This window comes from Triturus cristatus, chromosome 11 (assembly GCF_964204655.1).
Source record: "Triturus cristatus chromosome 11, aTriCri1.1, whole genome shotgun sequence".
NCBI classification, from domain to species: Eukaryota; Metazoa; Chordata; class Amphibia; order Caudata; family Salamandridae; genus Triturus; species Triturus cristatus.
The window spans coordinates 162,080,187-162,092,914 of record NC_140594.1 but is presented as its reverse complement, the minus strand read 5'-3'; the positions used below and the strand labels follow the sequence as shown (position 1 = coordinate 162,092,914).

Genomic DNA, 12,728 nt, shown 5'->3' with positions numbered 1-12,728 from the left:
ATGAGCTAACACAATGAGGTTTGTACATTAATTTGAAGGATTTCTCGCCGTTTCAAATACGCTGTGTATCTCCTATAATTTTGCTTACGCCCAGTAGCTACACACAGGGATTAATAGTGTTGACAAGACACAGGGTTTGATAGTGTTTGACAGCAGTGATTTGGGATTAAGTTGACATAACCCCAGACTTTTGTCTCCACATGTAGAGCTAAATGTCAAGTCCCTTTCTCCCTCTAGTTGCACGTCTATCACACGTCATGCGACTGCGCACGCATCTCTGCCAAATATTTCTGCTGACATTGCAGGATTCTCCAGGTATCCACCCACACATGACAAATTACCCATTATCATCAAGTGGACGCCCACATGGACGCCCACCTTCACGCCTACTTACACGCCCACATGCTCTTATCTCATTCTCTCTTGCTCTTTTGCTTACGTACAATTGAGAAATGTATATATACTGTACTCTGCGAATAATGTTTTGAGAATATTGAGAATACTTTTGAGTCCCTTTCCAGATCCTTTTTTGGTGATGGTAATATTCTCCCTTTGACTCGAGTTATTGGAATAAAGCCCTTTTAGAACCTGATACCACAGACTCAGCCTCTTGCTTTATGCATGATCCTATGTATATTCTGAAATACATAGAGCGTAATATTTTATTTACCACAGGAGGGTCTGGAAAGAGGGGTGGCTACACCCATTTCCTTTGTCCAGTTTCGTGCCAGAGCAGGGGCTGGTAGCCCCTGCAACCGGTTTGAGCTGGACTATGCACAGGGACACCAAATGTGCCCCCTGTGCAGACTTCAAAGCACTCTTGGATGGCACCCACCCAGCCCCAATACACTAAAGCCTGTCTGGGAGGTGGTGACACCTCCCTGTGACAGGAATCCTATTGTCCTGGTCTCCCCTACCGGAGTTTCATCCAGCAGCAGGAGGGAGACTTGTGTCTGTGGCTGGCAGCATCCATTTTGTGATGCCAGGGCTCTGTTAGCTGGTACTGGGTATACTGGTGCTGCCATGTCTCTACCTCTAGAAGGGTGGGATCATACTCCCACACCAGTTATTGGTGTGGAGGTATGATTCAAAGGTGTTTGATACCAAACACAACATGTTTAAGTGCGGCCATCCCAAAGTTAGCATTTAGAGTTTGGTTATAATGCACTTAAGAGTATATGGTTTGGCTGCATCACAAACAACCCCGTAATAAAGGTTCCGAAGGCCGTAGAGGGGCTCTGCTCATGCATGGGCACCCTCTCACATAAAACCCAGCACCCTGCCTTCAGGATTGGTAACGCCTGCCATAGGGGTGACTGATAGGTTTATATGTGCAGTGATATGGAGATATATAGTGAACCTATATCTCAGTGAGGGGTGCATGCACCACCTTACACAGGCTGCTGTAGCAGTCCTGTTGTGTCATTTTGGAAGGCTTCCCAGGGGTGGCATAATACATGCTGCAGCCCCTAGTAGGCCTCTGGGGTACCTATGCCCTGGGTACATGGTATACCATATACTAGGGACTTATAGGGGTACCCCAGAATCCAATCTGGAGTGTACCTAAAGTACTTGGAATCCATTTTAGGGAGAAAGCAGATAGGCTGGGGTCCTGAATAGCAGGATCCCAGCAAACTAAGTCAAAAACCAGCAAAGCACCGGAATAAAGTGGGAGCAACCCTGCAGTCAGATTCCACCTTCCTACAGTACATAGGTGTCTCCTTCCGCGTACCTCTTCGCCAACAGACTCTACATCTCCTACTGGGAAAGTCTTTTGAGGGCGTGAGAGGAATGCGATCAGGAAAGTGTCGATCTTTTAATCTATAACACAACAAGGCATTGGGAAATCCCAATGACTATTGGGGTAAGAGAGGCAGGATTGTGTAGAGTATATCCTCCCATACAAACTATATGCACAAAAAATACTCTAACAGATCTGAGAAGAGATCTAACTTAAAGAAATACTTATTTTCCCCACGACCACGGTTGTATTAGGCACAACCTTTTTTAGGAGTTTTCATTTCTCCCCCTCTCCTTTCATTTTGTTAGATCTCTTCTCAGATCTGTTAGAGTATTTTTTGTGCATATAGATCTTTTAATCTAGCCACATCCTCCACCACTCCAACTCTAGGAACACTTGCCTGTTCCACTACAACAAGGCTGCCTATTACAGTCTCCTGAAACTTAGCAAAAGTCAACTTTAACTCAGGACAACAATCTTTAAAAACAACAAAAGCATTAAAGGTTGCCAAGTGGAAAAGATGGATAGCCAACTTCTTATACCAAATGTAAGCCTTACGAAGAGCAGTGTAAGGTTCCAACCTCTGATCTACTCTATCAACACCACCCATGTGCCTATTATAGTCTAAAATGCACACAGGTTTGCGCTCTTCAGCAACCTGAACCCAAACAGTCACAGGTGAAGTGCTTTCATCATGGATGGTAGTCAGCATGTAGACATCTCTCCTGTCTGAAAAACATCCAAAATTGAAACGCCCCCTTTGAAGCGACCTTACCCAGGGATCGCTTCCATGCTGAAAAAAGATATCCCTGGTGCCTAGTGGGGGCATTTAGGCTGCACGATCGCAACGCTATGCACGATCGTGCAGCACAAATGCCCTTCAAAGAGACATCAGGGGAGAGGAAAAACTATTTCCTCTCCCCTGATGCCTCGATGGCTAAAGAACCCCCAACCCCCCCCCACACACCCGGAGCAGGAACACCTGCCTACTCCTGTGGACGCCTGGAAGCACATGGCTTCCAGCGTGTCTAGTGTTTCCTGATGACGTCGGGGTGCGCTGTGTGCGCTGACGTAATGAGATTGCCCGGGGGTGGGGGGGATCAGGGGTGGCAGCGGAAACTCTTCCACTGTCATCCCCCTTTGTGGGGACTAGATGGGCTGCCCATGAGGGGGAGTGCCTGCACTTCCCTCATGGGTGGGTGCCATGACGGACTGGTTCCGCCATGAGCACACGCCCACCTTGGCTCATGATGGAACCGCTCCGTCATGAGCATAGAAAGGGCTAAGTGCATTCAGAGAGAGATGGTATATTTGAAAATAGTATATTTACTCACTGTCTACTGTGCTATTATTTTTCTCCCCTCTTTCCCTGTGTTAATATTTGAACACACCTATCAGAGTGGGCCTATAGGAGGTGCCCACCCAGAACAGACCATTAGGGAAATGGCCCCATGGCACTAGGCAAACAAAGGCTTAAGAATCCACACTGGGATTATGTATGGCACCCCTTCCCCACGTGTGTTTTTATCACCTATGCATGCGTGCAATGAATGAGTGGTTTTTTTTATGTCACTTGTGCCATGTTTCTTACTTTTTTTATAATGTTGTTTTTAATGTGCAGAATTGTCACTGTGCATTCTCTTAGTATTGCACCGCAATAAAATTTGAGACAGTTGTGGGCACCAATACTAGTTTTCCTACTACCACTGCTATACATTTGTTTGCTCTTTCCCCTGACTAGGTATTAGCCCCTGGTGAGTAATTGAAGAGAGTTCTTTTATTTTACCCTTCACTATTATTAAATAAGTTTAGGGATACATATATCGAGCCCTGATGAATGCCCGAGACCTCTCGTAGGTTCTAATAGCAGGGCAGAAACATGTTGGAATGACAACTCAGCGGAATGTAAGGGTCATAGGAACCACGTACATCCTCTGAGATTACCTTCTGGTACTTTTTACTCAAGCCTAGGATACCACCTGAATAAGGGATACTTTGTGGTATATCTTAAGGTTTTTTAGACATAGAACTGGATCCAAATATTTTATCCAGAGAATAAATTAATGTTTAAGAACTCTCTCAGGTTAGCCGACCCCCTCCCGAGGTTGCGTCCACCCAAGTAGTATCATCTCACCAGGGTGGGACGAGGTGGCAAATCGTGAAGCATGTCACATTTTGTGAGTGAGCCTACCTTGTCCAGTTTTGGGAATTGCCCATTTTTCTATAGGGATACCTAGCAGTAGGTAGATAGGATTACACAAACTATGGCTAGGGAGATAATTCCCTAAGCACGCCAAAAGGGTGTCATGCCAATTCTGTGTTTTGAGTGTTTCCCAAGAGGCAGGTGTGAGCTCGGTGTAGCGCCTCTTTCCCTCTCTTTGGTGTTCATGGCTGACCTATGGGTTGCCTTGACATTATATAGTTATGTAATTCCATATAGAACTGTTATGGCCCACAATAATACCAAAATCATAATGTGCAGCGGTCAGCAACAAATTGTAGCTTATACCTGTTAAATTCACATAATACACGTCTGTTATGCAGGTTGACAATCACCAGTACTGTAAAGCCAAAAAACAAACATCACCAAATGAACAGCCATGGAATAACTGAAGAGATCTGTCATACATTACTGGGCAGTTTTGGAGGACTATTATATAGTCCATCACTGCATGTCCCAGATGTCAATACAATCTGACCGTTTCTTTACATCTCACATAAACCTCAGATATGGGATAATCAAAATGCACATCCCTACAAATCTCTTCACTTCTCTCTCCTTCTCCAACCATGCCAGCTCAAGACCACAACTATACACAAAATCTTAGATTGGACAACCCAGTGCAGTAACCAGATAAGCAGAATATATCATATAAAATACCATAAAGGGACCTGCAGAGCTGTTCAAAGGTAACAGCATGCTGAAAATCATGAAAACCATGTCTATCTCCTACACTTCATCATCCAACACACTGCTACACTCTACAGTTCCATAACACAATAATCGCACCTCAGTTTTCCTCACGCACGGGATGAAAACACTTCCCACATAGAATAAAAATAAAAACCGCATCCATCTAACCACACACCATCAAGCAGGAAAATTCAGAAAGCTGTGAAGCAAAAGGGCATACTTTATTTCCACGTTAACTAAAGTAACAGGACAGAAGAAGAGAAAGTGTCCTAGACAACTTATTTTTAGGAACACCTTTACTTTTAAAGACGTCTTGCACTAAACATATAAAAACATAAGAAACTCTCCGCAAACTTTTAAAAAGTGTATTTTATTAACATGCATGAGCGTTTTACTTTAGTAGATTAGATTATATCACTACATGGAGAGGCTATATTAGCAGTGATAGTTTTCAAACATGATTTTAGAAACATTCATGCCGCCCTTATTCTGAAAACAATGCTATTAGTGAACCAAGAGGCAAGTCATTTGTCAGGTGCACCTTGTTTGTATCCTTGGTTGTTATATAATTGGAACAACATTATAGTTTATTAAATACAACACAAGAGAAGGTTTTGTGCAGCACACATCCTGAACTCGTATATTTTAAGGTACTCTTATATGTGGTAAAGAAGAAATAGAGGGCAAAGTGAAATTGACCAATCGCCTAGGATCAGTCAATTTCATTTAGTGGGGAAGCCAGGATTTATACCAGGTTTTCTGATTTCACATTTTGCAATTCAACCACCTTTCATCACTCCGACCCTTGCATTGCGGACATCGGTGCGGCCCCCGGGGAAATGTTTGCAAGTTCCCATGCCCTACATTGTGTAGCATGCACAAGCACTTCAGTGCTCCACATATGGGGTAGTAAGCACTATATCATTGCTGCAATACAATACAATACAACTGTAGCATGTTAAACAATTATTGAATTTATGCAAAATCCGCTCTCACATCCTGTTACTCATCAATATTGACTACTGCAGTAGTTTACAAGTGGGCCTTCCCTAGTACTTATTTGCACCTCTTATCAAGATCCTAAACTTTGACAACAGATCTTTTTTCAGTTTACCCAAGTATAACTCACCTCCTCATATGTTACTTAGCTGTCTGTCTACCAAACATGAAAGCCTAGTACAAACCAACTGACACTTGTATTCAAGGCACTAAGAAAATGGTATGGCCCCAAACTACCTCTCTAACATAGTATTTCATTACCCACATACTTCAATTCTAAGGTCATATAGCCAGAACCTTGCTTGCTGTGTACAATCAATAGCGGATACTGCTGCATTTACACTAGCAAACTGCTGCACCAACTACATGTTCCACTTGTGTTAATCTCTCTCTCCCATAATTTCATCCCTCTCCCTGCAAGCCGCCACTACATTGTCTCTTCCCTTCTTTCTCCTAAACACCTGTTCTCTCCCCATAGGAGAAATTTCAAGATCTCATACTCTCAGCACCAGTTTGACCTAGCATTTCTTACAGAGACAAGGCTTCATGAACCCTTAGCCCCAGATATCGCTTTTGCTGTCCCGTATGGGCACAAAATACTTCAATCTGATCATGCCAACTGCCCTGGCAGTGGCATCATCATCATTTTTAAAGTCTTGTTCATCAAGGCTCTTCCATTAGCTTCACACTTTTGAATATGTTTTTGGCCCCTTTTGCTTGACTTATTGAGTCCATTGGACTCGCATTTGTGTGCCGATGACACCCAGGTTGCTCTGTGGTTGAAATCTCATCTTTCGTTCTCCAACAACTTTTTCCATCTCTTGCCTCCTGGAAGATTCATCATTCTACTCTGGCCAATTAGAATTACTCATATTCAGCAATACTTTCAGTCCCTGGTCTTCTGCATGGTGACTTGCTGATTTGTGTCCTGCACCACAACTGCCAAAAGTTTAGTGAATCTTCTTTGACACTAACTTGTCTGAACCACCCAAGTTAACAAATCTTGTTGCTCCTGCTACTACTATTTCTGAATCATTCAGATAATCCCGCCCTATCTTGGTGAAAACTGTTGCAGTGTTCCAAGTCACCATCATCCTAAGGTTCAACTATGCCAACACAATCTATTTCGGCTTCCCCAAATATATCGTGGCCAAGACTGCAAATGGTCCAAAATTCTGCTGCTCTACTTCTGCCCAACATTTCTGGCCATGTTTTGGTATCTGTCGGTTTTCGTGCCCCCACTGGGTCTCCCTTGAAAAAAACATGCCTATTCATCATACTTTTTATACCAAAGGGCATAATACAGTGGTGGGACCTCAAACCTGGCCCAGGTTCACAAATGTCATAAAACGTATCTTTTCACCAGTGAATCACAGTCCCTACCACTAGGTAGTTCAGTCATCCTTCCTACAGGCTAACAGTGCGCTCTTTAAAAATATATCAATATTATCACATTCACCAGCCTGCCACTGCCTAATTCCAACCTGCTCTCCATACATGATATTTTCCTATCAATACTTTGCAGTGTAGCTTGAAGGAATATGTCCTTCCCCTACATCTTTTCACAGTGCAGCAGCTTCTTGGAAACAAGAAATCCTTCTTCCTCTTCCTATTTTTGCCCTCTTTCAGTGGCATGGTATTCCACAATAGCTTATCCTTACTGACTAACCCATAGTCCCTCAGATGGTCCACCAACAAACGTCAGAGCAAGGCCTTCAGCATTTGGAGCTACATCAGTGCCCCAGAACAGTTGTAATCATGCTGAATGAAAACACACTGGGACATCCTGTCAGACCATGCGTCTTTGCCACAGTCCCCAGTATGAGTCAGAGTCACACTGCCAGATCTGGGACGCTGAATTAACTTAAACTCTCTGTATTGCCACTTTTCTGCCATCTGCTATTCCATGCTCTCCAGGGTTAGTCACAAGCCAGGCAGCTTTCTCTAGGCCGTGGTGGTGCCATCTTAATTCCACTTCATAGTGCGTGGGAGGCGTTGACTCTTTCGGGGGCAGAGTGGAAACTTGACACTTTAAAGAATGGTTTCTGAGAGTGCCTTTGCTCTTTCCCCATGATCCACCTTCTCAGACACCACACTAATAATGTCACCTGTTTCAAGGACCCTGACTCCAAGGTTGGCTTCAGAGCCAAAGAGAGTAATGTCCCCCCAAGTCCCCCAATACCCCTGCGCCCCACCCATGAAGTAAGCCCTGCTTCCATCAGCTGCACATTTAACCAACATATGGATAAATTGTTCATTATTTTCAGAAATATTCAAAATTATTGATTGCATTGGTACCTGAAAGATGATTGGCTGGTTGGGTGCATTTCATTTAAAAATGAGGTAGACATGCTTAAAAAATTGGTTGTATTCCATACCGGATTTGAAATGTAATTGCATAGACTAATCGTCTTTATTTAGTGAAAATTGTCAGTTAAGCACAGTAAAAATTAACTAGTACGCTCCAGAAATGGTGTTTATTCTGCATTAATTTCCAGAGAAAATGTGTTTCTGCACGGAAAACTGTATTCTGATGCCTTCTAGGGATTCAAGACCTATGAAAATTGACAGGTGATTGCTCCTACACTTTGTTCTCCACCTATCTGCCTGTCTCTGATATGTGAACATTTACTTGGACATGGCTGTAGGTGTAGTGTGAGCCGAGCACAAGTTTTTATTTGTTTAATTTTCCAAAGCCTATTTCCCACAGCCTATGGGGCTATCTGATGGACTTCTAAATCAGGGATATACATCTTTGGTTTATGACTTATTTTCAGGATAACCAACTACTGATTAACGTGAATTGCCAATTTCTGATTTTCAGGCTATTCACTTGAGATTTATTATACCTTGCTCTCATGTAGATATGCTGAAAAACTAGCACGAATCTTGCTAAAATTGACCTTAAGTACTGAATACCTTGTACTGGACTTCTAAGTCCCTCCAAGGTGTTGCATCTTCATAGATGGGAATGAACTTCATATCATCTTTTGACTAAAAATACCAGATTCTTCTGGGTTTCTCCCATCAAATAAAGGATTGAGGTTTGCATACGCAAAACGGTATAGACAGGCTTACCATTCTAGGTTGGTGTGGTAGCATTGGGGCGAGCGACACCACCACAGGGGAGTGTAGTCAATGGGGCCACCAGCCCATATGGGAATAAAATGCCATTTAGTGACAAAGAGCAATATAATGTATTTGGCGTGGAGGCACTTCTATAATCCTCAACTCTTTCATTTGTTTTGTTCTTTCAGTTGCAAAAACACAAAGATGAAGACCTCTCTAGCTTGGTCAGAGTAAGTACTATGGTTATATTTTTTATATCCTCTTTATTGGTTTTATGATGAGTAAATACAAAGGTCTTCATATAACGTGCATTTTGTCATTTCACTTGTTGCAGTTGGCAAATCTAGGACATTGTTTCCCAATAGGTGTCTCATTAACAGAACCAGATAATCTAGAATAAGATGATTTGTAACGCAGTTCAACATACTAAAACAAAGGGTGTAGGTGAGCGATAACATTCCAATAAGATTTTGTGAAGTAGGGCAACCACCTGCTCGTAAATACAATGGAGGGTCAGTGACTTGGAGTCGCTGTCAGAATCAAACCCACAAAATGCAATGTCGGTACAAGGAGACATATATAAATAGATACTGGGTATATCGTGGTTCAAACGGTCTGTGTAATGAATTAGAGGTAAAAAGAAGCGATCATGACCTGCAAAGATCATAGTGAACCAGCGTCATAATTAATTACACTGGAAATTCATGGAGCTTGGAATCCTCGTTTGCCGCATTTCTCAACACGTGAATTATGCCATCCCAACGTAGAGTTATAGGGTGATAACTAATTCCTCTGAATTCTTTATTTATTTTTAACACATTTTTATTGAAGATTTCGAAACAACAACTCCCACATACCTGGGAACCTCTAACGAAAAAACTTCAGGCAAAACGGTTCCATTGTCAGTACAATACGTGCTGGCATTGTAATGGGTACAGTCTCCGGCAAGCACTCCACCCTAAACGTCTAACATTCAAATATTGTGCAACATTCTCCCCCTGGTGTCTTCCCCCCCCAACCCCCCTCACTATATCCCAACCGCTCACGGCTCGCTGCCCCTGATAGTCCCTATCAATCCATGTCTGTAGTTGCACTCCAGGGGCCCCACACTTTGTCACATTTTCTGGGACAGCCCCTAGACTGGTACACTAGACGTTTGACCTTCGTGCACCAATCCATTTTATTTTCAGCACCTCAGAAGCCCTACGACTTACCTCCTATCAAAATGACTGAATCTTACTTAAGGCAGCTCCAGAATGTGTGTAGTAGTGTCCCCCTCTGCCCATTTCCCCCGAGCATAAGTCAGAATCACTCCTTCCCATTCAGAACAGCCTGGTTTTCGTGTATTTTGCCCTAAGTGTAGGAAGCTGGCTCTGTATATACTATACCAAAGAGAGGTATAGTATGCACAGAGTCCAGGAGATCCCCAGAGGTATAGCAGCTGGTAAATTAGATAATCACTAACAGCTCTCTTTGTGGTAGTGTGGGTGAGCAGTTAGGCTTATCAGGAGGGTGTGTTAAGCATTTATTGTATTCACTTAATCAAGGCTGATGGCACACACTCAGAGACAGACTCCGGACAAATTAGGTATGTATAAAAAGGTATACTTTTTAAAAAAACGTATTTTTATTTCAGTGCTGCACTGTTATCACAGGACATATTCATCACATAATTCTTACAGTCTGCCCATAGGGTATTCATTGGAGTAACATCATGGCAGTCTATTTGAGCGCCTGTGCTCTCGCTTCATAGTTACAACAATGGGCACATATATAATGCATGTTACTCAGAAGTCTTTCACACCCGAGAGAAATATATGCAGCAATATTTGGTTACAATTAGAATGAAAAGATTTACAGAAAATATTGTGGAGACTCGGTGGCTGAGCGAGCACTGCGTTTTTCTCGCTATTTGGTTCTGGGTGATGTGAATCCTCACCTCGATCAATCTGAGGCCAGAGACTCAGTTGACTCCCTTGGCTCCCTTCAACTGGCTCATTTTTCTCAATGGGTCACCCAACAAGGGGGCCACATCTTAGACCACATTTGCTCTAACTTCCCTATCCTGGTGGACAAGCCTTCGCCTGTCTCCTGGTCGGACCACTTCATTATATGTTTTTCTTGGGAAGTTACTCAGCCTGCCAGGCTGGTTGGCTGTCAACGCCCCCCTACTTATAGTAAAATTGACCCTCTCCAGTTCGTCAGTTCTCTGACTGCTTCTCGGCCCTCTCTTCAGCAAGACCTGGAGGGGAATGTGTCCAGGTTTACGGACTAGATCTCTGACTCGGTGTTTTCACTTTCTGCACCTGGCCGGCCTAAGCTGGCAAGAGAGTCCCCCTCCAAACCGTGGTTCTCTCCAGAGCTGAGAGTCTTGAAACATGAATGTAAAATACTGAAGAGGGCATGGCGCTCTAGCGGCTATTGCCCTATGGCAAAAAACACACTTGGATCCAAACAAAAAAGCTACTACACCGCTATAGCGGCTGCTAAAAGCTGTTACTACACTTCACGTTTCGATCAGGCCAACAATAACTCTAAAGACATTTTCTCTATTGTTTAAAGTTTTATGTCTCCCAGTGCCCAGGCTTGTGCTGCGCCATTTTCGGAGTCCTGGTGCAATACTCTTGCTAAGTTCTTTCTGGACAAAATGTGCATTATACAAGCTTCTTTCCCAGCCAGCACTACCCGACTGGCCAGTTTGTAGCTGGACCTGCCAATACGCTGTCAGCCTTTGAGCCAATAGATCTGGCCTGTACTCTTAAAATTCTTAAAGCCTTGAAGTCGGGATCTCCAATGGATCCCTGTGCCACTAGACTTCTGGCCGCTGCGGCGGATACCATCAACCCCGAAGTTAACCATGTTAACATGTCATTGCAGGAAGCCTTTGTCCCAGCTTCTTGGAAGATGGCACAAATTCTCCCCCTCCTCAAGAAGCCGTCCCTTGACCCGCTGATTCCAGGAAACTATCGTCCTATTTTACTTTTGCCTAGTCTGGCTAAGGTCTGTGAGAAGGTTGTCACAAATCAACTGACCAACTTTATCGAGGTCTCGGGTCTGCTTCATCCTACTCTATCCAGATTCCGGGCCTCGTTTAGTATGGAATCAGCTCTGCTGGAGGTGTCAGAGGCTATTCACGAGTGTTTGGATCCCGGCGGGAGAGCCGTATTGGTCATGCTAGATCTCTCGGCGGCATTCGACACTGTGCCCCATTCTTTGCTCCTGGATCACCTCTCGGAGATTGGCTTATCTGGGTCTGCCTGGGGCTGGATCAGGTCCTTCCTGGAAGGCCGCTCACAGCAGATTTGGCTGCCTCCATTTGCCTCTGTGCCGCAGCGGGTGTACATTGGGGCCCCGCAGGGGTCATCCCTTAGTCCCCTTCTCTTCAACATCTATGTTACTCCGCTGATTTATTTAGCGGAGTCATTAGGGGCTAAGGTGATGGCCTACGCTGATGATACCCAGCTTCTGTTCTCCAGGTGACTCAGTTCTCTCGGCTCAACATTGTCCTCTGTCTTTCGCTGGCTCGCTCAGGCGCAGCTAAAGTGTAATGTAGAGAAGTCTGAGGTCCTCCTTGACGGCGTTTTCCCTGCTAACTTCAAAGAGAGGTTATGGCCCCCTGGCTTCCCCTTGCCTAGTGCAATGGGTAATGCTGCTAAAAATCTGGGGGATTGGTTCAATGAGAACCTGTCTTTTTCAACCCAGGTCAAGAAGCTGATTGGGACCTGCTTTGGCACTCTGAAAGCTCTGAGGAAGTTTCTTCCTCTCCTTCCAAAACCTGCTAAAGAAACGGTTGTTCGCGTCCTGATCTTGTCCCGCCTGGACTATGCCAACGCACTTTATGTAGGCTTGACCGGCTACCTCTTGAATAAATTATAGGTTGTCCAAAACTCGGCTGCCAGACTGCTGCTGGGGTAATCTAGTAGGTGTAGTGTGCAAGCTCATTTGCGCTCCTTACACTGGCTCCCGGTGGAGTCACGAATAAAATTTAAGACTTTGGCTATTGCC

The 12,728-nt window shown here is 44.1% G+C and overlaps 1 protein-coding gene across 1 annotated transcript in view; it reads left to right on the top strand.

The window, feature by feature from the left end:
- The window catches only part of MLXIP (MLX interacting protein), a 2,063,149-nt gene that overhangs the window by 634,367 nt on the left and 1,416,054 nt on the right, over positions 1-12,728 (top strand). The window contains exon 5 of the mRNA XM_085634535.1: positions 8,912-8,953. Coding sequence (XP_085490661.1) covers positions 8,912-8,953 — 42 coding nt within the window. The remainder of the gene's footprint in view (positions 1-8,911; positions 8,954-12,728) is intronic.